The sequence below is a fragment of the Pelophylax lessonae genome, assembly GCF_965119305.1.
Source record: "Pelophylax lessonae genome assembly, chromosome: 1".
Classification (NCBI taxonomy): Eukaryota; Metazoa; Chordata; class Amphibia; order Anura; family Ranidae; genus Pelophylax; species Pelophylax lessonae.
Window position 1 is genome coordinate 14,064,161 of NC_138768.1, and position 24,076 is coordinate 14,088,236.

Genomic DNA, 24,076 nt, shown 5'->3' on the forward strand with positions numbered 1-24,076 from the left:
CCTAAGTATTCAGACCCTTTGCTGTGACACTCATATATTTAACTCAGGTGCTTTCCATTTCTTCTGATCATCCTTGAGATGGTTCTACACCTTCATTTGAGTCCAGCTGTGTTTGATTATACTGATTGGACTTGATTAGGAAAGCCACACACCTGTCTATATAAGACCTTCCAGATCACAATGCATGTCAGAGCAAATGAGAATCATGAGGTCAAAGGAACTGCCTGAAGAGCTCAGAGACAGAATTGTGGCAAGGCACAGATCTGGCCAAGGTTACAAAAAGATTTCTGCTGCACTTAAGGTTCCTAAGAGCACAGTGGCCTCCATAATTCTCAAATGGAAGACGTTTGGGACGACCAGAACCCTTCCTAGAGCTGGCCGTCCGGCCAAACTGAGCTATCGGGGGAGAAGAGCCTTGGTGAGAGAGGTAAAGAAGAACCCAAAGATCACTGTGGCTGAGCTCCAGAGATGCAGTCAGGAGATGGGAGAAAGTTGTAGAAAGTCAACCATCACTGCAGCCCTCCACCAGTTGGGGCTTTATGGCAGAGTGGCCCGACGGAAGCCTCTCCTCAGTGTAAGACACATGAAAGCCCGCATGGAGTTTGCTAAAAAACACCTGAAGGACTCCAAGATGGTGAGAAATAAGATTCTCTGGTCTGATGAGACCAAAATAGAACTTTTTGGCCTTAATTCTAAGCGGTATGTGTGGAGAAAACCAGGCACTGCTCATCACCTGTCCAATACAGTCCCAACAGTGAAGCATGGTGGTGGCAGCATCATGCTGTGGGGGTGTTTTTCAGCTGCAGGGACAGGACGACTGGTTGCAATTGAGGGAAAGATGAATGCGGCCAAGTACAGGGATATCCTGGACAAAAACCTTCTCCAGAGTGCTCTGGACCTCAGACTGGGCCGAAGGTTTACCTTCCAACAAGACAATGACCCTAAGCACACAGCTAAAATAACGAAGGAGTGGCTTCACAACAACTCTGTGGCTGTTCTTGAATGGCCCAGCCAGAGCCCTGACTTAAACCCAATTGAGCATCTCTGGAGAGACCTAAAAATGGCTGTCCACCAACGTTTACCATCCAACCTGACAGAACTGGAGAGGATCTGCAAGGAGGAATGGCAGAGGATCCCCAAATCCAGGTGTGAAAGACTTGTTGCATCTTTCCCAAAAAGACTCCTGGCTGTATTAGATCAAAAGGGGGCTTCTACTAAATACTGAGCAAAGGGTCTGAATACTTAGGACCATGTGATATTTCAGTTTTTCTTTTTTAATAAATCTGCAACAATGTCAACAATTCTGTGTTTTTCTGTCAGTATGGGGTGCTATGTGTACATTCATGAGGAAGAAGAATGAACTTAAATGATTTTAGCAAATGGCTGCAATATAACAAAGAGTGAAACATTTAAGGGGGTCTGAATACTTTCCGTACCCACTGTAGATCTACGTCGCTCGCCTGTCACTGGGATTTGAGCTAATAGCGGGCGAGCGCATGCCCGCCTTGGCTCGTTCAGGGAGGAGTGCGGGCGTGTGACCGGCGGACCCGATGTCCGCCGGTCACACTACGATCGTCGGGCAGAGAGGGAGAAAGGCGGAGCGGCTTATGTAAACAAGCCGCCTGTCATTCTCCCCTGTGTAAAAATGGAGATCAGACGGTTCTTCTATGTAGAACCGTTGATCTTTGTTTTTACACCAATAGCTATGTCCCATCACAGTTAGAAACACGCCCCTAGGACACACTTAACCCCTCCCTCTCCAATACAGTTAACCCCTTCCCTGCCAGTGTAATTTTTACAGTAACAGTGCATATGTATAGCACTGATTACTGTAGTAATGTCACTGGTAACCCCAAAAGTGTCAAAAATATCAGTCAAGGGTCCAATCTGTCCGCCGCAATGTCGCAGTACCGCAAAAAAATCGCAGATCGCCGCCATTACTCGTTAAAAAAAAAAAACACCAAAAATGACAAAAATCTTTCCCTTAGTAAATGCGATAACTTTTTGCGCAAACCAATCAAAATACGCTTTTTGCGATTTTTTTTAACAAACATATGTAGCGTAAAACAATTTGGCCGAAAATGTTAAAAAATTTTGATTTTTACATTTTTTTTGGGGGGGGGGGGAATTTCATATAAAAAAAAGTGAAAAATATTGTTATTTTTGCAAAATTTACGCTCTTTTTTTGTTTATAGCGCATGATCAAAAAATCGCACAGGTGATCAAATACCACCAAAAGAAAGCTCTGTTTGTGGGAAAAAAAGGACGTGAAATTCGTTTAGGTACAGCATTGCACAACCGCGCAATTGTCCGTTAAAGTCACGTAGTAAAAAATCGCAAAAAAAACCCTGGTCAGGAAGGGGGTAAAATCTTCCGGGGCTTAAGTGGTTAAAGGGAGGGGGATGTTAAATTAAAAAATATCAATTTACTACTTTTAAATGTATTATTGAATACACTTGCCAGATGTTCTAAGTGAGGGGTCAGAAAACCGTGGCATGTGTGGCATATAAGCGGGGTTGTAAGTAATCAGCACCCTCATAGACAGTATAAGGCAGGCAGAGGACAGAAATCAACCACCCCAGGACAGTGATCAGCAGGCTATATGGCACTCACCCTCCTTCCTCTCCCAGCGGTCCACAGTGAAGGTGAAGCCCCTGTTTGCCCTCTCCAGGGCCCAGCACACCTCACCCAGAGTCTCCATGATGAGGAGTTCTATGCTGGTCTTGGTGTCCTGGCTCTTCTCCTTCAGATCCTCTACTGGGGTCACAGAAGCTGCCATGAACTCCTGACACCACCGGGCCACCTTGTCCTCCTATGACACCGAGGCTGCCGTCTCTGCCCGCTATAGCTGACAGAATCAGTTTAGCCAACACCGCTGCACCCCATGAACTTACAGTGCCTTGCGAAAGTATTCGCCCCCTTGAACTTTGCAACCTTTTGCCACATTTCAGGCTTCAAACATAAAGATATAAAACTGTAATTTTTTGTGAAGAATCAACAACAAGTGGGACTCATGAAGTGGAACAAAATTTATTGGATATTTCAAACTTTTTTAACAAATAAAAAACTGAAAAATTGGGCGTGCAAAATTATTCAGCCCACTTAAGTTAATACGTTGTAGCGCCACCTTTTGCTGCGATTACAGCTGTAAGTCGCGTGGGGTATGTCTCTATCAGTTTTGCACATTGAGAGACTGAAATTTTTGCCCATTCCTCCTTGCAAAACAGCTCAAGCTCAGTGAGGTTGGATGGAGAGCGTTTGTGAACAGCAGTTTTCAGTTCTTTCCACAGATTCTCCATTGGATTCAGGTCTGGACTTTGACTTGGCCATTCTAACACCTGGATATGTTTATTTGTGAACCATTCCATTGTAGATTTTGCTTTATGTTTTGGATCATTGTCTTGTTGGAAGACAAATCTCCGTCCCAGTCTCAGGTCTTTTGCAGACTCCATCAGGTTTTCTTCCAGAATGGTCCTGTATTTGGCTCCATCCATCTTCCCATCAATTTTAACCATCTTCCCTGTCCCTGCTGAAGAAAAGCAGGCCCAAACCATGATGCTGCCACCACCATGTATGACAGTGGGGATGGTGTGTTCAGGGTGATGAGCTGTGTTGCTTTTACGCCAAACATAACGTTTTGCATTGTTGCCAAAAATTTTGATTTTGGTTTCATCTGACCAGAGCACCTTCTTCCACATGTTTGGTGTCTCCCAGGTGGCTTCTGGCAAACTTTAAACGACACTTTTTATGGATATGTTTAAGAAATGGCTTTCTTCTTGCCACACTTCCATAAAGGCCAGATTTGTGCAGTATACAACTGATTGTTGTCCTATGGACAGAGTCTCCCACCTCAGCTGTAGATCTCTGCAGTTCATCCAGAGTGATCATGGGCCTCTTGGCTGCATCTCTGATCAGTCTTCTCCTTGTATGAGCTGAAAGTTTAGAGGGACGGCCAGGTCTTCGTAGATTTGCAGTGGTCTGATACTCCTTCCATTTCAATATTATCGCTTGCACAGTGCTCCTTGGGATGTTTAAAGCTTGGGAAATCTTTTTGTATCCAAATCCGGCTTTAAACTTTGCCACAACAGTATCTCGGACCTGCCTGGTGTGTTCCTTGTTCTTCATGATGCTCTCTGCGATTTAAACGGGCCTCTGAGACTATCACAGTGCAGGTGCATGATTTATACAGAGACTTGATTACACACAGGTGGATTCTATTTATCATCATTAGTCATTTAGGTCAACATTGGATCATTCAGAGATCCTCACTGAACTTCTGGAGAGAGTTTGCTGCACTGAAAGTAAAGGGGCTGAATAATTTTGCACGCCCAATTTTTCTGTTTTTTATGTGTCCCACTTGTTGTTGATTCTTCACAAAAAATTACAGTTTTATATCTTTATGTTTGAAGCCTGAAATGTGGCAAAAGGTCGAAAAGTTCAAGGGGGGCGAATACTTTCGCAAGGCACTGTATCCTACATAACAGCCCACATACGTACGTACGTGGTGCAAGTATCCTCCTCGCGGGAAATGCAGACCAGCCTCCGTAAACTGCATGGGTGGGGTCCTGAATCCATTGCGATTTGACTGCTCTGGATCTCTGTAATTTGCACGGGCTCGCACAGCACAATTTAAGTGGGCCCGCCTTCAAGAGTTTCATGGATGCCTCAATCTTGTCAAAGCCTAACTCCAGAGTACATGTCCCCCCCCCCTCCCCATTCCTCAGCCCTCCCTCTAGCAGAGTGTTGAGTTTAACAAATGAAAGAAACTCTTTAAACCCATGTTTCTCTTACGTCCTCCGACAGTCGCCGCCCCTCACAAGTCTTCACCGATGGGTATTGACCTTTGCTCCGTAGGAGTAGCTAGGCAACAAGAATTGTTAATACAAAAGCTTTTAGCATAGACACACCCCTAGGGGCTGTCCCCTCAGTCAATACCTCCCTGCACCAGCATTCCCAACTCAGTTTGATCTTGCCTAGCTTAGGAGTAGCTGGCTTTCCTGTGCTGGGGCTCAGTCTCAGCCTTCTACCCTTTATTTGATTTTATTTCAAGTGTTTTTTCTCTTTTTCTTGTTAGCTGTTATTTTGTCAGCCTTAGTTTAGGATCTTCGGATGAAGAATCGTCATGCGGAGCTGGGTCTCGGACTGGCCACCCTGGATCCCAGGGCTGAGAGCCAGATGGATCCCCAGCCTGCCATCGAGCGTTCAGCTTAGGTTTTACCCTGGCATATTGAACGACCCATCCCTGTTCGCTGCAGGGATGCTGCCTGTGAGGTGGCTACCTCACTGGACGCCATGGCTGCGATCCACATGCGTCCTGGCTGCGGCACTCCCTGTCTGCCTTTATAGCGGTTTGCCGCTGGAGATGGCTCCCCATGCCATCTGGTACGGTAAGCACCTTCTGTGTGGGGACCTTCTGTGTGGGTGTCAGTCTGTGGCTGTGTAGTACCCCCAATGTCTGTGTAACTGCGGGCTCCCTGTCAGATCCCTGTGTGGCTGCACTGTCTGTGGGCTGCGAGGGGGGGCCATCCTGCTCTGCTGTAAATGCTCTGGGTGCAGTTTTTGTGTACAGACATGTGGTGTGCGGCGGTCGCTGCGGCGATCCGCCATTTTCTTCGCCTGAAATACTGTGACCGGCCCTGTCCCTGTGCAGCGCCGTGTTTTGGCGCCATTCGCCGCCATTTTGGGGGCGGTGCTCGTCCGAGCACATGTCTGCGCCATTTTACTGTAGCCTTCTCCCCCAGCCGAGCGGCCATTTTGCCGGAGCCTTCATAGGCTATATCAGTGAGTCAGCATTGAATCACTTCCTCTTTCTCTGGGAACAGCGATCGGTGGCAGCAGTCCGGTGTGCTCTCTCCAGGTTTTTGCCTTCTTGTCCTGTCATTCCCTGCTCAGTGTTATCTATCCCTGCGGGGTCAGTGCATGCTGTAGTGTGCGGTGGGCTGCGCTCGCCGCGGTATTAAAGGGCCAGTACCTTTATTACTTTTCTGTACTGGGGCATGGATTCTCAGGATAGCAAGTTTCCCCCCGCCCTGGTGGGGGACCTGGGGGCTGCTGCATCCCCCGAGGGGGCCGATCTGACCGCTGTAGTGGCTTCCTTAGTGTCTCAGGTGCAAATGCTGATGGCTGAACGATCCGCAAAAAGGGCCAGGGTGTCCATTTCCTCTGATTCAGAGGGCGATGGGGCTGCTGGGGCTGGCGCGCCCTTCTCGGGGTCCCGCTCATCTCTGGACCTTCTGGGGTCCGAGGGGGAGGCAGAGGTGGAGGGGGTTGATGTTTCTCCCCCTGGCTCGCCTGAAGAGCTTGCACTCATGAATGAGCTGATTGCTTCCATAAAAGATACCTTGCACCTGGAGGATGAGCCTACTCCTCCTGCTAGAGTGTCCTCCTTTGGGACGCAGAGGACTCGCAAATCAGCGCAGGTTTTTCCCTGTCCTGCTGAATTTCACCATACGGTTAATGAACAGTGGCGCAATTTAAAGAAGCCCTTTACGGTGCCAAATAAGTTTAAACTGCTTTATCCGTTTGCGCCCTCCACCGACGAGCGTTGGTGTGTGGCGCCTCAGGTGGATCACGCGGTGGCCATTTTGAACAAGGCTACTGCGGTGCCTTCTGAGGATACCCCAGTTTTCCGGGACCTTACGGACAGGAGAATGGAGTCTCTTGCCCGTCATGCCTACATGGTGGCTGGTTCTATGCTGAAGCCTATTTTTGCTTCCATTATGGCGGCACAGGCTGTCGCAGATTGGACAAAGATGCTCAGGCGCAACTTGGTGGCTGATTCCGCTTCACCTACCACGTTGGCTATGGTGGACCAGATCCATCAGGGTGTCATGTACTTGTGCGATGCGGACTTGAATTTAGTTCCCTTGGCTGCGCGCCTGTCCAGCGTGGCGATTCTGAATCGTCGTCTGATTTGGCTGAAGAATTGGTCGGTCGACCAATCTTCTCGCAAGACGCTGGCGGATTTTCCCTACGCAGGGTCTCGCCTTTTTGGCGAGGCTTTGGATATCCTGATAAAAGGGGTTACGGGGGGCAAGAGTACTCTCCTGCCCCAGTCTTACAAGCATAAGTCTTTCCGTGGAAAGCGGAATTCCTCGTCTAGGCCCTCTCAGGGGTCCTTTCGTGCCTTTCGGTCGCAGTCTAAGGGCAAGCCCTTCAAAGGCCAAGGCTCCCAGAAGAAGCCGTGGGCGGGGAAGCAGAAGTCCGGCCAGTCCGGTTCATCTTCCCATATCACTTCCGCCTGAAGGGGCGCCCTCACCCGTTTCTGGGGTGGGGGGACGTCTACGCGGTTTCCTACAACCTTGGCTGGCCCGCGTTCGGGACAGATGGGTTCAGGAAATCGTTCGATCTGGTTACAAGATCGAATTTCTCTCTCGGCCGGCGGGCAGATTTTTTCCCTCAAATCTTCAGCTGTCTCCGGAGCGCTTGTAGGATTTGCACCTAGCGGTGCGGGACCTGCGGGCCCAGGGGGTGGTGGTCCCGGTGCCTCATCGGTACAGATTTCGGGGGTTTTACTCCAATCTGTTCACTGTGCCCAGAAAGGAGGGCAAAGTGCGTCCGATTCTGGACTTGAAAGCTCTGAACCGCTTTGTGCGGGTTCGCAAGTTTCGTATGGAATCCCTGCGCTCAGTGGTGGCTGCCCTGAGTCCGGGGGAATTCATGGCCTCCATCGATCTGAAGGATGCGTACCTACACATCCCCATTTTCGAGGGTCACCAGAGGTACCTTCGGTTCGCCATTGCGGAGGATCACTACAAATTCATGGCATTACCTTTCGGTCTCGCTTCGGCTCTGCGGGTTTTTACCAAAGTGCTGGCGCCGGTTCTGGCCCTGTTGCGAGCACAGGGCATTGCTGTCTTGGGGTATCTGGACGATATCCTGATAAGGTCAAACGCCAGTCAGAGCCTGGTGACCGACCTGTCCACCACGATGCGGACTCTGCAGGAGTTCGGTTGGACCATAAACATTCCGAAGTCGACTCTGTGTCCTTCGGTTCGCCTTCCCTACCTGGGAATGATTCTGGACTCTGTCCAAGCGAAGATCTTCCTGCCGGAAGATAAGCTTCAGACTTTTCAGGACGAGGTCAGGTCCCTCAGGGACAACCGGCACTCGTCTCTCCGGACATGCATGAGATGTCTCGGGTTAATGGTCTCGTCTTTCGAGGCGATCCCTTTTGCCCAGTTTCACACGCGGGGTCTCCAAGCGGAGATTCTGGCCGGGTGGGACGGGCGGCCGCAATCCCTGGATCTGCGGATCTCGTTGAGCCACGACACCAGAAGGGATCTTCTGTGGTGGCTCCAGTCCCCGACGGTGTCGGGGGGCAAGTCTTTTCGTCCGTTATTATGGACGGTACTCACCACGGATGCCAGCCTGTCGGGCTGGGGTGGTGTTCTGGGCGTTCTGTCCGCCCAGGGAACTTGGTCGGAGAAGGAGCCCTCCCTTCCGATCAACGTTCTGGAATTGAGAGCGATAAAGCTTTGCCTTCTAAGATGGACGGACCGGCTTCGGGGCCGTCCAGTTCGGGTTCAGATGGACAATGCCACCGCGGTGACCTACATCAACCACCAAGGGGGCACCAGGAGTGCCCGAGCGGCTCGGGAAGTAGCCGACATTCTGTCTTGGGCCGAGACGCACGTCCCGGCGATAACGGCAGTTCACATTCCGGGGATGGAGAACTGGCAGGCGGATTATCTGAGTCGCCAGACCCTGGACCAGGGAGAATGGTCCCTTCACCCGGATGTCTTCCAGATGTTGTGCGCGAAGTGGGGTTCCCCGGATGTGGACCTGTTCGCATCTCGTCTGAACAACAAGGTGGAAAGGTTCGTGGCACGGACGCGCGATCCTCGGGCAGACGCCTCGGACGCGTTAGTGGCGCCCTGGCATCAGTATCGTCTGATGTATGCCTTTCCACCGATTCAACTGCTGTCCAGGCTTCTTTGCAGGTTAGCCTCGGAACCGCACACGGTGATTCTGGTGGCGCCGGACTGGCCTCGCCGGTCTTGGTATGCAGACCTCGTAAATCTGGCGGTCGACGCTCCGTGGCGTCTGCCGCTTCGAGAAGATCTCCTGTCTCAAGGACCGATATTCCATCCTGCTTTACAGTCGCTGGCTTTAACGGCCTGGCTTTTGAAAGCCAGGTCCTGAAGGATAGGGGTCTCTCCCCTGAGGTCATTCCCTCTTTGATCAAGGCTAGAAAAGCCTCTTCGGGGAAGATTTACTACCGTACTTGGAAAGCGTATTTTGCCTGGTGTGAGTCCAGGGGGTATTCCCCTCGCTCATTCTCGGTGTCGAGAGTGTTGGCTTTCCTTCAAACGGGCGTGGACCAGCGTTTGGCGTTGGCCACGATTAAGGGTCAGATTTCTCTTTCAACGCCCTGTGGCGTCTAATTCATTGGTTAGCACCTTTGTTCAGAGGGTGCGACATTTGGCCCCTCCTAGGAGGGACCCTTTACCTCCATGGGACTTGAACTTGGTTCTGTCCGTGTTGCAACAGGCTCCCTTTGAAAAGATCAGGGAGATCTCGTTGTCTCTGTTGTCCAAGAAGGTTGCCTTTTTGGTGGCAATCACTTCGGCTCGCAGGGTATCGGAGCTGGCGGCTTTGTCCTGCAATTCTCCCTACCTGGTGGTCCACAAGGATAAGGTGGTCCTGCGGCCTAACCCATCTTTTCTTCCGAAAAGGATCTCGGAATTTCACCTGAATGAAGACATTGTCTTGCCTTCACTCTGCGCGAAGCCTAAACATCCGAAGGAGGTTGCCTTACATTCCTTGGATGTTGTCCGGGCGATCAGGGTTTACCTGTCGTCCACTAAATCTTTTCGCAAGTCGGATTCCCTCTTTGTCCTTCCTGAGGGACCTCGGAAGGGCATGGCGGCATCGGCTGCGACCATCGCTAAATGGATCGGACAGATCATTGAACAAGCCTATGCCTTGAAGGGGAAGGTTCCTCCTTTCCCTGTGAAGGCGCACTCTACCAGGTCTTTGAGTACGTCTTGGGCTTACCGTCATCAGGCTTCTGTGGCCCAGGTGTGTAAGGTGGCGACTTGGTCCTCCGTTCACACCTTCTCAAAGTTCTATAAGGTGGATGTTCAGGCATCGGCTGATGCCTCCTTTGGCCGTAAAGTTCTCAGTGCGGCAGTTTCCTAGGCACCCTTGTTTTTGTGGGCCCTTGGTTGTTGGGGTGTTTTACCCCTGGGTTACTTGTTTTCCTGGGTTGTTGCTCCTGTTGAGCACGTGTTTCCTGTTGCCCAGTTGGTTCTCTTACTGTGGTAAGGTTCCTTTCTCTGATGTGGGTACTGCGTTGCCTTTCTACGGTTGCGTCTCCCACCCCTCATGTCTACACTGCTTTGGGACATCCCATTGGTGAAGACTTGTGAGGGGCTATGCTACCAAACTGAGTTGGGAATGCTGGTGCAGGGAGGTATTGACTGAGGGGACAGCCCCTAGGGGTGTGTCTATGCTAAAAGCTTTTGTATTAACAATTCTAGTTGCCTAGCTACTCCTACGGAGCAAAGGTCAATACCCATTGGTGAAGACTTGTGAGGGGCGGCGACTGTCGGAGGACTCAGAGAAAGGAATTTTACGGTAAGATTTTACAAAAATTCAGTTTTTCACTTTCCTGAAGCCTCGAACAACGGTCCTTCTCCTTGGGGGTTTACTTCCTGGAGGGTTCTTCTTCCAGATGTTGACATCACTGCCTGCATGATGTGGACAATTCTCATTGACTGGCCAGCAATGGGGTCTACTTTCTAATGGGTCCTTCTTCCAGGTGTTGACATCAATGCCTGCGTGATGTGAACAATTCTCGTAGACCCCTGGCCAGCAAGGGGTCTACTTCTGGGTGGGCCCTTCTTCCAGGTGTTTACATCACTGCTTGCATGATGTGGACAACTCACATTGGCTGGCCAGCAATGAGGTCTACTTCCTGGTGTGTCCATCCAGGTGTTGCCATCACTGCCTGCATGATGTAGACAATTATCATTGGCTGGCTGGCCAGCAATGGGGTCTACTTCCTAGTGGGTCCTTCTTTCAGGTGTTGACATCACTGCTTGCATGATGTGGACAATTCTCATTGGCTGGCCAGCAATGGGGTGTACTTCCTGGTTAGTCCTTCTTCCAGGTGTTGACATCACTGCTTGCATGATGTGGACAGTTCTCATTGGCTGGCCAGCAATGGGGTGTACTTCCTGGTGAGTCCTTCTTCCAGATGTAGACATCACTGCCTGCATGATGTGGACAATTCTCTTTGGCTGACTAGCAATGGGGTCTACTTCCTAGTGTGTCCTTCTTCCAGGTGTTGATGTCACTGCCTGCATGATGTAGACAATTCTCATTGGCTGGCCAGCAAAAGGGGCTACTTCCTAGTGGGTCATTCTTCCAGGTGTTGACATCACTGCCTGCATGATGTGGACAATTCTCATTGGCTGACTAGCAATGGGGTGTACTTCCTAGTGGGTCATTCTTCCAGGTGTTGACATCACTGCCTGCATGATGTGGACAATTCTCTTTGGCTGACTAGCAATGGGGTCTACTTCCTAGTGGGTCATTCTTCCAGGTGTTGACATCACTGCCTGCATGATGTGGACAATTCTCTTTGGCTGACTAGCAATGGGGTCTACTTCCTAGTGGGTCATTCTTCCAGGTGTTGACATCACTGCCTGCATGATGTGGACGATTCTCATTGGCTGGCCAGCAATGGGGGTCTACTTCCTGATTGGTCCTTCATTCAGGTGTTGACATCACTGCCTGCATGATGTGGACAATTCTCCTTGGTTGACCAGCAATGGGGTCTACTTCCTGATTGGTCCTTCTTTCAGGTGTTGACATCACTGCCTGCATGATGTGGACAATTCTCATGGGCCGGCCAGCAACGGGGTCTACTTCCTGGTGAGTCTTTCTTCCAGGTGTTGACATCACTGCTTGCATGATGTGGACAATTCTCATTGGCTGGCCAGCAACGGGGTCTACTCTCTGGTGTGTCCTTCTTCTAGGTGTTGACATCACTGCTTGCATGATGTGGACAATTCTCATGGGCCGGCCAGCAACGGGGTCTACTTCCTGATGGGTCCTTTTTTCAGGTGTTGACATCACTGCCTGCATGATGTGGACAATTCTCCTTGGTTGACCAGCAATGGGGTCTACTTCCTGATTGGTCCTTATTTCAGGTGTTGACATCACTGCTTGCTTGATGTGGACAATTCCCGAGGTCCTCTTATGGCCCAGAAGAGATCTGATGTCAGACCAAGGGGAATGAAGGGGATCGGCTGGTGAAGGATAACACGTGGCGCTGGACTAGCAGTCAGTGAGGGACCTAGGGAGACTCAGGTGAGTGTAACTGACTTCACCAGGTAAGGAAACATTATCAGCTGGCAGGATGGTCTGAGGGAATAGAAAAAATTAGCTTTTGACTTTTTCCTGGAGTTTGGCTTTAATAAAGCACTCTATAACTGCTCTACCTCCTTAGCTATAGGACACAACAACCCTCCCCTACCATGTGATAGCATAGTGCAAGTGGCAGGTTCTCTTTAAGGAGACATCAGGAGTTTATTAGGCCCCTAATGTTACTTCTTCACTCACAGCCTGTGCTCAGTTGGCTTATTCTAGCGCAGCCAGAGATTGACAACTTTGAATCGTTTTGGCTTTAAATATACTTTAAAGGAAACCAGCACAGATAAGGTCAGCAATAAAATAATCAATTTTTTTCAACACAAACACCTTTTAATCCATAAACCATCACTTTTTTCTACTAGATTCATATTTTACCATCTTTTCCCATCAGACAGATCTTCAACAAACGCACAACGGCTAACAACTTGTATCTCACTTTTCATGCTTTAATGACTTCTGCAGCTTTCAATAACGGATATTGACCAGTTGTATGTTAATTTCCTTACAGAACGTTACCATGTCTCCTTTCATTATCCGAACGTACCGAGATTCTGACTATGATGTGGCCCGAAATTTGTTTGCTAGTGGCCTTGTAGAGAACAGCGGTGAAGCTTTTAGACATACTTTACAGGTACCACACATCTGGCTTCTGTTGTCCGCTCTGCTCCTCCTTCCTGCCTTACACATTGTGTCCATTGGCAATTCTATCCTTACCTTGGCCATAGCATTGGCTGGATTATGGTTCGGATCCCGATATTTGTATACGGAATATGTCCAGTTTTCCCTGTCGGACGACATGCTGGACATCCGAAAGTACTACTTGGAGCGGGATGGTTACGGCTTCTGGGTGGCGGAGTCAGGAGGAGAGTTGGTGGGGATGGTGGCCGCCCTTCCTTCTTCAGAACCCGGTGGAGAAAAACACATAGAACTGAGACGTCTTTCAGTGTCCAAAAACCACCGCGGTAAAGGCATTGCCAAGGCATTGTGTAGGACGGTGATGGACTTCGCCCGGCAGAGAGGTTGCGAGGCGGTGGTGTTAACGACCACTTTATTCCAGATCAGTGCCTGGAAGATGTATGAAAAGATGGGCTTCAGACAAACTAATGTATTTATTCCACCAAACTTAAGGTTCACATTTTTTGACTTTAAAGTCTTAGCCTACCAGTATGACCTCCCAAATGATGGATAATATCTCCGACATAATGGAAAAGCTTTGAGATAATATCGCACTGACTCTGTTGAAATATTAAACTCTCATTCTAATGAACATTATATATTCATGCTTTTCTAGAAAACCCGGATCACGCTAATTATATACCTATGCTAAATGAGAAAAAAGCAGACAGAAAAATATTGAGTTGCCCGCTCTCATGGTTGGGGAGAATAAACATAATCAAGATGGTAATACTGCCCAAAATATTGTATAGATTTCAAATGCTACCAATCGTTATTCCACTGGAATATTTTAAAACAATAAAAACAATGATGCTGAATTTCCTCTGGCAGGGGAAAAAGTCTTGAGTACAATAAGTTGTGCAATATTTGCTGCCTGCCTATAATAACAAATAACTGTTTTTTTGCTTATATATTAGGTGTATATAGTTAGTCAGGTTGAAAAAAGACACAAGTCTCCTAAGTTCCTCCTCCTAGTACAAACCCCCCAAACCCCACCTCCTAGCACAACCCCCCCCAATCCCTCCTCCTAGCACAAACCCCCCTCCTAATACCCCTTCCTAGCGCAACCCCGTCCGTCCCCATTCCCATCTAGCACAAACCCCCCAAATCCTCCTCCTAGCACAACCTCCCAAATTCCTCCTCCAATCACAACCCCCCCAAAATCCACCCTCCTATCACAACCCCCCCAAGTTCCTCCTGCTAGCACAATCCTCCCAAATCCCACCTCCTAGCAAAACCTCCCTAAATTCCTCCTCCTAGCACAAATCCCCCCTAAAGACCCCCTCCTAGAACAAACTCCCCCAAATCCTCACTCCTAGCACAACCCCCCCAAATTAATTTTCCCAGCGCAAACCCCTCCTGCTAGCAACCCCCCCCCCGAATTCCTCCTCCTAGCACAAACCCCCCAAAATCCCCCCTCCTAGCACAACCCGCCCAAGTTCCTCCTCCTAGCACAAACCCCCCAAATACCCTCCTCCTAGTACAACTCCCCAAATTCCTACTCCTAGCACAACCCCCCCCCCCCAAATCCCCCCTCCTAGCACAACACCCCAAGTTCCTCCCCCTAGCACAAACCCCCGAAATTCCAACTCCTAGCAACCCCCCCCCCCAAACTCCTCCTTCTACACAAACCTCCCCTCCAAATACCCCTTCCTAGTGCAACCCACCATTCCCCTTTTAGCACAACTTCCCAAATTCCTCCGCCTAGCATGAACCCCCCCCCCAAACCCCCTCCTAGCACACCCCCCCCCCCCCAAGTTCCCCCTCCTAGCACAAACCCCCCCAAATCCCCCTCCCAGCACAACCCCCCCAAGTTCCTTCTCCTAGAGCATACACTGCCCCCAAACCCCCCTCCTAGCACAACCCCTCCAAATTCCTACTGCTAGCACAAACCCTCTCCAAATCCCCCCTCCTAGCACAAACCCCTAAGTTCCTCCTCCTAGGACAACCCCCCCCCCCTAAATCCCACCTCCTAGCACAGCTCCCCCAAAGCCCTCGACCTAGCACGAACTCCCCCAAACCCCTTTTAGCACAACCCCCAAGTTCCTCCTAGCATGACCCCCCCCCCCACATCCCTTTTCCTAGTGCAACCCCCCATTCCCCTCCCAGCACATACCCCCCGCAATTCTAGCACAAACCCCACTCCACCCTATCCCATCTCCCAGCACAATCCTCTCAAATCCCCTCTACCCCCAAATTCCCCTCTTCTAGCACAAATGTTAATGAATGCTTAACTCCCATTCAATGTTCCCTCCCTCCCTCCCTGTTTCATGATCAGTTCTCTCTGCTTCCTATTCCTTCATTCCCCAATGGATGGCCACCTACTGTTCTGAATCCTCTCTGAGTAAAATATGATTTGCTGCTGCTGCTCTTTTTCCTCCCACTCTGCCTTCCCCAACTGTGGGCTTTGTGTGTTAACTCCCATTCAGTGTGACTCTGCGAGGAGAGAGAGAGAGCACAACCCGCACGTCTCTCTCCTCCTTCCTGCAGCTATGTGTACTATTGCCGACAAAGCAGAAAGCTGTAATGCCGTTGACGTGTCCTTAGCAACCAATGACATCATCGGTTGGTAGGATGCGGGCGAGTGGCCAGCACAACTTTCTGATTTGTCGGCAATAGTATATTTTCCCGTCACCAAGAGGTAAAAAGGTAACGGGAGAGAAAGCTCTAGCACACAGCCTGTGATTCTCAGTCTCAGCTCTGCATTTTCTACAATTAGGTCCATATACACACTGCTCAAAAAAGTTAAAGGAACAGTTTTTATTCAGAGTACAGCATCAAGTCATCTAAACTCCTGGGATATTGATCTGGTCAGTTAAGTAGCGGAGGGGGTTGGTAATCAGTTTCAGCTGCTTTGGTGTTAATGAAATTACCTACAGGTGCACTAGATGGGCAACAATGAGACAACCCCAAAACAGGAATGGTTTTACAGGTGGAGGCCACTGAAATTTTGTTTCCCTACTCATCTTTTCTGACTGTTTTGCACTAGTTTTGCATTTGGCTGGGGTCAGTGTCACTACTGGTAGCATGAGGCCATACCTGGACCCTATAGAAGTTGCACAGGCAGTCCAACTCCTCCAGGATGGCACATCAATACCTGCCATTGCCAAAAGGTTTGCTGTGTCTCCCAGCACAGTCTCAAGAGCATGGAGGAGATTCCAGGAGACAGGCAGTTACTCCAGGAGAACTGGACAGGGCTGTAGAAGGTCCTTAGCCCATCAGCAGGACCGGTATCTGCTCCTTTGTGCAAGGAGGAACAGGATGAGCACTGCCAGAGCCCTACAAAATGACCTCCAGCAGGACACTGGTGTGAATGTCTCTGACCAAACAATCAGAAACAGACCTTATGAGGGTGGCTTGAGGGCTTGACATCCTCTAGTGGGCCCTGTGCCCACTGCCGGACACCATGGATCTCGATTGGCATTTGTCACTGAACACCAGAATTGGCAGCTCCACCACTGGCACCCTGTGCTTTTCACAGATGAGAGCAGATTCACCCTGAGCACATGTGACAGACGTGAAACGGTCTGAACTAGTTGTGGAGAACATTATGCTGCCTGTAACATCGTTCAGCATGACCGGTTCGGTGGTGGGTCAGTGATGGTCTGGGGAGGCAAATCCATGGAGGGACACAAAGACCTCTACAGGCTAAATAATGGCACCCTGACTGTCATAAGGAATCAGGATGAAAACCTTGGACCCATTGTCAAACCCTACGCTGGTGCAGTGGATGTAGTGACCTAAATCCAATAGAACACCTCTGGGACATTATGTTTCAGTCCATCCGACGCCACCAGGTTGCACCTCAGTCTGTTTAGGAGCTCAGTGATGCCCTGGTCCAGATCTGGGATAAAAATACCCCAGGACACCACCCGTCGCCTCCTTAGGAGCATACCCCAACGTTGTCAGGTATGCATACAAGCACGTTGGGACCATACAAACTACTGAGGACCATTCTGAGTTGCTGCAATTAAATTTCAGCAAAATGGACTGCCTGCTGCATCCTTTTTTCGCTTTGATTTTCGGGGTGTCTTTGAATTCAGCTCTCTGTAGGGTGATAATTTTCATTTCCATCAAACAATGTGACATCCTTTCCTTCCGAACATATTACCCAGTCCATACCAGTATAGATCCTAACACATTACCCAGTCCATACCAGTATAGATTCTAACACATTACCCAGTCCATACCAATATAGATCCTAACACATTACCCAGTCCATACCAGTATAGATCCTAAAACACTTCCCAGTCCATACCAGTATAGATCCTAACACATTCCCCAGTCCATACCATTATAGATCCTAACACATTACCCAGTTCATACCAGTATAGATCCTAACACATTACCCAGCCCATATCAGTACAGATACTAACACATTACCCAGTCCATACCAGTATAGATCCTAACACATTACCCAGTCCATACCAGTATAGATCCTTACAAATTACCCAGTCCATACCAGTATAGATCCTTACACATTACCCAGTTCATACCAGTACAGATCCTAACACACTACCCAGTCCATACCAGTATAGATCCTAACACATTACCCAGTCCATACCAGTATAGATCCTCCTAACACATTATCCAGTCCATACCAGTATAGGTCCTAACACATTACCCAATCCATACTAGTATAGATCCTAACAGATTACTCAGTCTATACCAGTATAAATCATAACACATTACCCAGTCCATACCAGTATAGATATCCAGCATGAGACTTTTTGCCATTGAGATCTGATGGGTTTTCAAACTGTTCCTTAAATTTTTGTTGAGCGGTGTATATACTGACAGCAGATTCAGATATGAGGAGGGAAGGAGATACAATTTGTGGGTGAATCATAAAAAAAAAATAGAGTTGGTGAATCAGAAAGCACCGAGGCCATTTTATTCCCAGAACAGCTGGAGACATATACAGTCAGGTCCATAAATATTGGGACATCAACACAATTCTAATCTTTTTGGCTCTATACACCACCACAATGGATTTGAAATGAAACAAACAAGATGTGCTTTACCTGCAGACTTTCAGCTTTAATTTGAGGGTATTTACATCCAAATCAGGTGAAAGGTGTAGGAATTACAACAGTTTGTATATGTGCCTCCCACTTTTTAAGGGACCAAAAGTAATGGGACAATTGGCTGCTCAGTTGTTCCATGGCCAGGTGTGTTATTCCATCATTATCCCATTTACAAGGAGCAGATAAAAGGCCCAGAGTTCATTTCAAGTATGTTATTTGCATTTGGAATCTGTTGCTGTCAACTCTCAATATGAGATCCAAAGAGCTGTCACTATCAGTGAAGCAAGCCATCATTAGGCTGAAAAAACAAAACAAACCCATCAGAGAGATAGCAAAAATATTAGGTGTGGCCAAATCAACTGTTTGGAACATCCTTAAAAAGAAAGAACGCACCGGTGAGCTCAGCAACACCAAAAGACCCGGAAGACCACGGAATACAAATGTGGTGGATGACCGAAGAATTCTTTCCCTGGTAAGAAAACACTCTTCACAACAGTTGGCCAGATCAAGAACACTCTCCAGGAGGTAGGTGTATGTGTGTCAGATCAGGAACACCCCTTGTCCCGGCCCTGGCTCTTGGTAATGGAATCGCAATGTTGTGAACTTAGTATATGTGAAGAGGTGGTCCCAATACTATGGTGCTCCGAGGAGGAGAGGCAAGATGGCGTAGAGGTGGTCCCAATACTATGGTGCTCCCAGGGAGGAGAGGCAAGATGGCGTAGAGGTGGTCCCAATACTTTGGTGCTCCCAGGGAGGAGAGGCAAGGTGGCGTAGAGGTGGTCCCAATACTTTGGTGCTCCCAGGGAGGAGAGGCAAGATGGCGTAGAGGTGGTCCCAATACTATGGTGCTCCCAGGGAGGAGAGGCAAGATGGCGTAGAGGTGGTCCCAATACTTTGGTGCTCCCAGGGAGGAGAGGCAAGATGGCGTAGAGGTGGTCCCAATACTATGGTGCTCCCAGGGAGGAGAGGCAAGATGGCGTAGAGGTGGTCCCAATACTATGGTGCTCCCAGGGAGGAGAGGCAAGATGGCGTAACTAAAAAGCTGTGCACTTGGGCTCTGCACTGAAATGGCTGTTACAGAATGTTTAACCCTGCACCTGCGTCCAAGATTCTGATAGTATGTCAAATGTGATATGTCATGGGAAGCTTTGTGAAGATGTGAAGTTGCAGTAAAGTGCTGGAAATGCATTTGTGTGGACACTCCTTTATTCTGAATAGTAAGACCTCTGGCTTGGGATGTCATGAACGGGTCTTCTAGCCAGGAGACATGTGTCCAATATGGTGTCTACAAAGGCAGGGGAATGGGTGCCCTATCCAAGAAGAAGTTTGTGACTGATCAACATGGCGCCAACATCTACCCAATTACAGGCCCTCTTACAAGCTTAAAGCACACCTACACTTATGTTTGATATGAAGAAGAAACATGCTTTGATTCTGGGGAGGTGGAGGCTACACCTAATTATTATTATTTTAAAAGTACCAAAAAAAAAAATGGCAGGACAAAATTGGCAAAACTACCAGAAGCGAATGACCACTTCTATTAAATCTTTAACACATCCACTTTTATATCAGATTGCCTTAAAATTGCATGTCCAAAGCAACATTTTTTTTCTTAGTTTTGAATCGAATGGAGAAGGATTAGAACCCCTGGCCGGTTTTTACTGTTATCTGGGGCACTGTTAGAGAGATTTTCCCTCAATCCTTGTTCTGTTGACATCATGACTGCTGCAGGGCTTTTTTTCAGGGGGAATGTGGGGGAATGTGGGGGAACGCAGTTCCAGCACCTCTACCACTGAATGTATGTAATGTCAAGGGGTGCTGGGGATGTGCTGTAGGGTCTATTGATGATTGCTGCTCAGGGATCTATTGTCACTGGTGGGGATCTTTATTTGTGTAGGGTGTCTATTGCTGCTGGGTAGGTCTATTGTTGCTGGTGGAGAATCTATTGTTGCTGGGAGGGGTCTTATATTCCCAGGGGGGTCTGTGTTGCTGGAAGGGATCTACTGTACTGTTGAGATAGAGGTCTATTGTTACTGGCTGCTGGAGGGTTAATTGATGCTTGCTGCTGGGAGATCTGTTGTTGCTGCTGGGAGATCTGTTGTTGCTAAGATGAATCTATTGTTGCTGGGTGGTATTTTGTTGTGGAGGGGGGCATTGTTGTGGGGAGGATCTATTGTTGCTGACTGAAGGAGATCTATTTAGCTGCTTGTCTTGCTATAATTAACTAGTTCCATACAAATTACTTAGCACCACAGAATGATACTTGGTTCTGTATTCTCTAAAAGGTGCGATACTGGGAGGCAGGTAAGGAGTGGAACTAAGGGACAGTGCTCACAGGTGGGTAGGGGCAGAGACAAGGGGTGACACAGAAGGGGGAAGTTCCTGCACCTATGAGAAAAAAAGCCCTGGGCAGCACCACCTATCAAACTCAACCATTAGGCCTCTTTGACGCAGGTGGCCATGGGGCAGAAAAAACAAGCGGCTGGCTTTGCAGCTTAATCTCTTTGCGCCGGCCACATGAAAATATGCGGCCTCCTGACATGAGGGCCTTGGTGCAGAGCGGCTGCATATTTGCGTGCATTAATGCAAAAACAGCTATGTCGAGAATGTGGGCCCTGCGCACTCTTGGCACAGTTACCGGTGGCTAGCGGCTGTTTGCGATCGGGAGCTTTCCGATCATGTGGCCGTCATGACAGCCAATCACAGCGGACACGAGATCCTAAACCCCTTAAAGGGCCGTGAGGTGCCAGCTCCAAGGGGTTAAGGAAGGGTGTGGGGGAGGAAGATTAAAAGATGTCTCAACTGACTGTTTTTACAGCCCCCCCCCCCCCCCAACCCAACCCAACCACACCACAACTGTAAAAGAGCCCTTATAGATTTATACTTACTTCTCATCTAATGAAATTGTTGTCAGTGGGACAGAATATAAGGTAGAATCACTCTAACAAAGGATAACAGTAGAAACCTACCAGCCAGGGGGTTCCAACCTTTATCCATTCTGTCCAAAATGTAAAAAAAAAAAATGATAAGCCGTACACTTTAAGGGTTCTATTCATATACAAAGTATTACAAAAAGTATTGGGACGCCTGCCTTTACATGAAATTTAATGGCATCCCAGTCTTAATCTGTAGGGTTCAATATTGAGTTGGCCCACCCTTTGCAGCTATAACAGCTTCAACTCTTCTGGGAAGGCTGTCCACAAGGTTTAGGAGTGTGTCTATGGGAATGTTTGACCATGTTGGAATAGGAAGGGGCCATACTCAAACTGTTCCCACAAAGTTGGAAGAATGAGATTGTCCAAAATGTCTTGGTCGCCTTAAGAAATCCCTTCACTGGAACTAATGCCTCGTACACACGCAATGATTATCGGCCGACCGATCGGTCGACTTTTGTCCAGTGTTGTTGTGTTGGTTGAAATGTGCTCTAGACTGCACACAAATTTTCTCGGCCAACAAAAACCAACTTCAGAAGTGATGTAGGAAAAGGAATTGGCAGCACTCCAGGTTGAGTCAAAATCCAGATTTATTGACTGGACATCCAAATATGACAATCGTGACAAGGTGAAACCTTGTCACGATTGTCATATTTGGATGTCCAGTCAATAAATCTGGATTTTGACTCAACCTGGAGTGCTGCCAATTCCTTTTCCTTTATCAAGTTTTCACGGAGGCGAGCCGGGGCATGCACCGGTGTGAGTCACCAGGCAATCACACCACCTTGAGCAGTGAGTTCTTGTCTTTTCAATTTCAGAAGTGATGTCATGTGCTGGTTTACTTTCCGTGTGTTTTTTCTTCTCTGAGCATGCCCAGTCTTGCTCATCAGATTTTTGTCTGATGAAATCTGTACTGACTGACGGAAAATCGGCCGTTCTGTTGACGGCCAACAAAACTTTTATAGCCTGCACACCAGATTTTGTTCGGCCGAAAAGTCGGAGTCGGTTGTCGAAAGCATCATACTAACAAGCCGAAAATCGGCCGATCGGACGTTGGCCGAAAATTCACGGCCAACTATCGATGCGTGTGTACGAGGCATAAGAGTCCTGACCTTAACCCAATAGAACCCAACCCCTAAAAAACAATCCCACACGTCCTCCACCAAATGATTTGGACCAGTGCACAAAGCAAGTTCCATAAAGACACGGATGCGCGAGTTTGGGGTGCAGGAACTTGACTGGTTTGCACAGTTCTGATCTCAACCTGATAGAACACCTTTGAGATGAATTAGAGTAGAGACTGCAAGCCCACGACGACCTTGTCATCCACATCAGTGCCTGACCTCACAGATGCGCTTCTGGAAGAATGGTCAAACATTCCCATAGACACACTCCTAAACCTTGTGGACAGCCTTCCCAGAAGAGTTGAAGCTGTTATAGCAGCAAGGGGTGGGGCCAACTCAATATTGAACCCTACGGACTAAGACTGGGATGCCATTAAAGTTTTAATGTGTGTGTAAAGGCAGGCGACCCAATACTTTTGGTAACATAGTGTATTTTTTCACACAAAATTCACACAGCTTTCCAAATTTTTTATAATTGGATTGTTGTGTGGCAACACTTAAATAAATAGACCCCTGAGTGTCATTAATATTAGTTTATGTAGTGCCATCATTTGCTGTGGCACTGTATAGTGTTAGTTATCTTTTTTTATTCCTTCACAGAGAGCTATCATGTCTCATTTCTTAATACGACCGTACAAGAATTCGGATTACGTTGCGGTCAGGCGACTCTTTGCCTGTGGAACTAATGAGCATCTAAATGAAGCCTTTAGGCGTGGCATAAGACGGCCACATTTTGGGGTCACACTATTGACCTTTCTCATTCTTCCATTTTTTGACATTGTGTCCTTTACTACCTCCATCATTGCCTTGGCCGTGGACATTTCTTTTGTGTGGCTCGTAGTCTGGCATCTATTCAAGTCTTACGTTGAGTTTTGTTTGGGTGATGACTTGTTGGACATCCAGAAGTACTATATGAACCAAGATAGCGCCTGCTTCTGGGTGGCAGAGTCCAGAGGACAGGTGGTTGGGACTGTGGCTACTGCTCCTTCTCCATATCCTGGTGGAGAAAACCACTTGGAGCTGAAACGGCTTTCAGTGTCCAAAAGTCACCGGGGTAGAGGGATCGCCAAAGCCTTGTGTAGGACGATGATTGACTTTGCCCGGCAGAGGAGAGGCTGCGAAGCCGTGATACTGACAACAAACATTGTACAAATCGATGCCTGGAAAATGTATGAAAAAATGGGATTCAAGCTCGACCATACATTTTATCTGCCGCAAAGATTCATTAAACTGTTGGACTTAAAAACTTTGTTCTACCGCTACAACATTCCTAAACTCCAGTGACACTATGTATCCGAAAAACCTAAAACCGATATCTATGCATTACAAAAACAATGAAAATGAAGGACCTGGAAGAAAAAAAAAAGGAATACATTTCAAAATATTTTATCTTATATGTGTCACTTATTAATTTGAAATAAAATGTGCATCCACGTTATTTATTTGTGGTTTCATCCATGATTTATTTCTATGCATACCTGTCCTGCTAAATGTGATGTGATCTGGTATTTTCTCTCCAAGTGCTTGCGCCCTTTCCTCTGTGTCATACGGAATATACAATGAAAAAATATTGATGGTGTAACAGATTTACACAAATATTAGTTTTATTTCAGACCAGGAAACCAAAAGAAGGGTAATAATTTGCTGAGAAACTTAAATCCGCCACATTGTTTGAATTCATACTGTAAAATAGTGATGAGCCGAACACCCCCCGGTTCGGTTTGCACCAGAACACTGCGAACAGAGGAAAAGTTTGCTCGAACAAACAAACCCCATTGAAGTCTATGGGACTCGAACGTCAAAAATCAAACGGCTTCATTTTGAAAGTTTAAATGCAAGTTATTGCCCAATAAAAGTGAATGGGGGTCCGGGTCCTGACCTGGGGAACATGTAGTAATGCAAAATTTTCTATCGTTTTTAAAGGAGCAGTGAT

General features: G+C 48.0%; 1 protein-coding gene across 1 annotated transcript; it reads left to right on the forward strand.

The window, feature by feature from the left end:
• The first annotated feature begins 12,809 nt into the window (after window positions 1–12,809).
• LOC309559102 (uncharacterized protein) lies at window positions 12,810–23,762 on the forward strand. The gene is made up of 2 exons (XM_082262241.1): window positions 12,810–13,570; window positions 22,720–23,762. The coding sequence occupies exons 1-2, from the start codon at window positions 12,875–12,877 to the stop codon at window positions 23,425–23,427; spliced, it is 1,404 nt and encodes a 467-aa protein (XP_082118367.1). The 5' UTR covers window positions 12,810–12,874; the 3' UTR covers window positions 23,428–23,762.
• The last annotated feature ends 314 nt before the right edge of the window (window positions 23,763–24,076 follow it).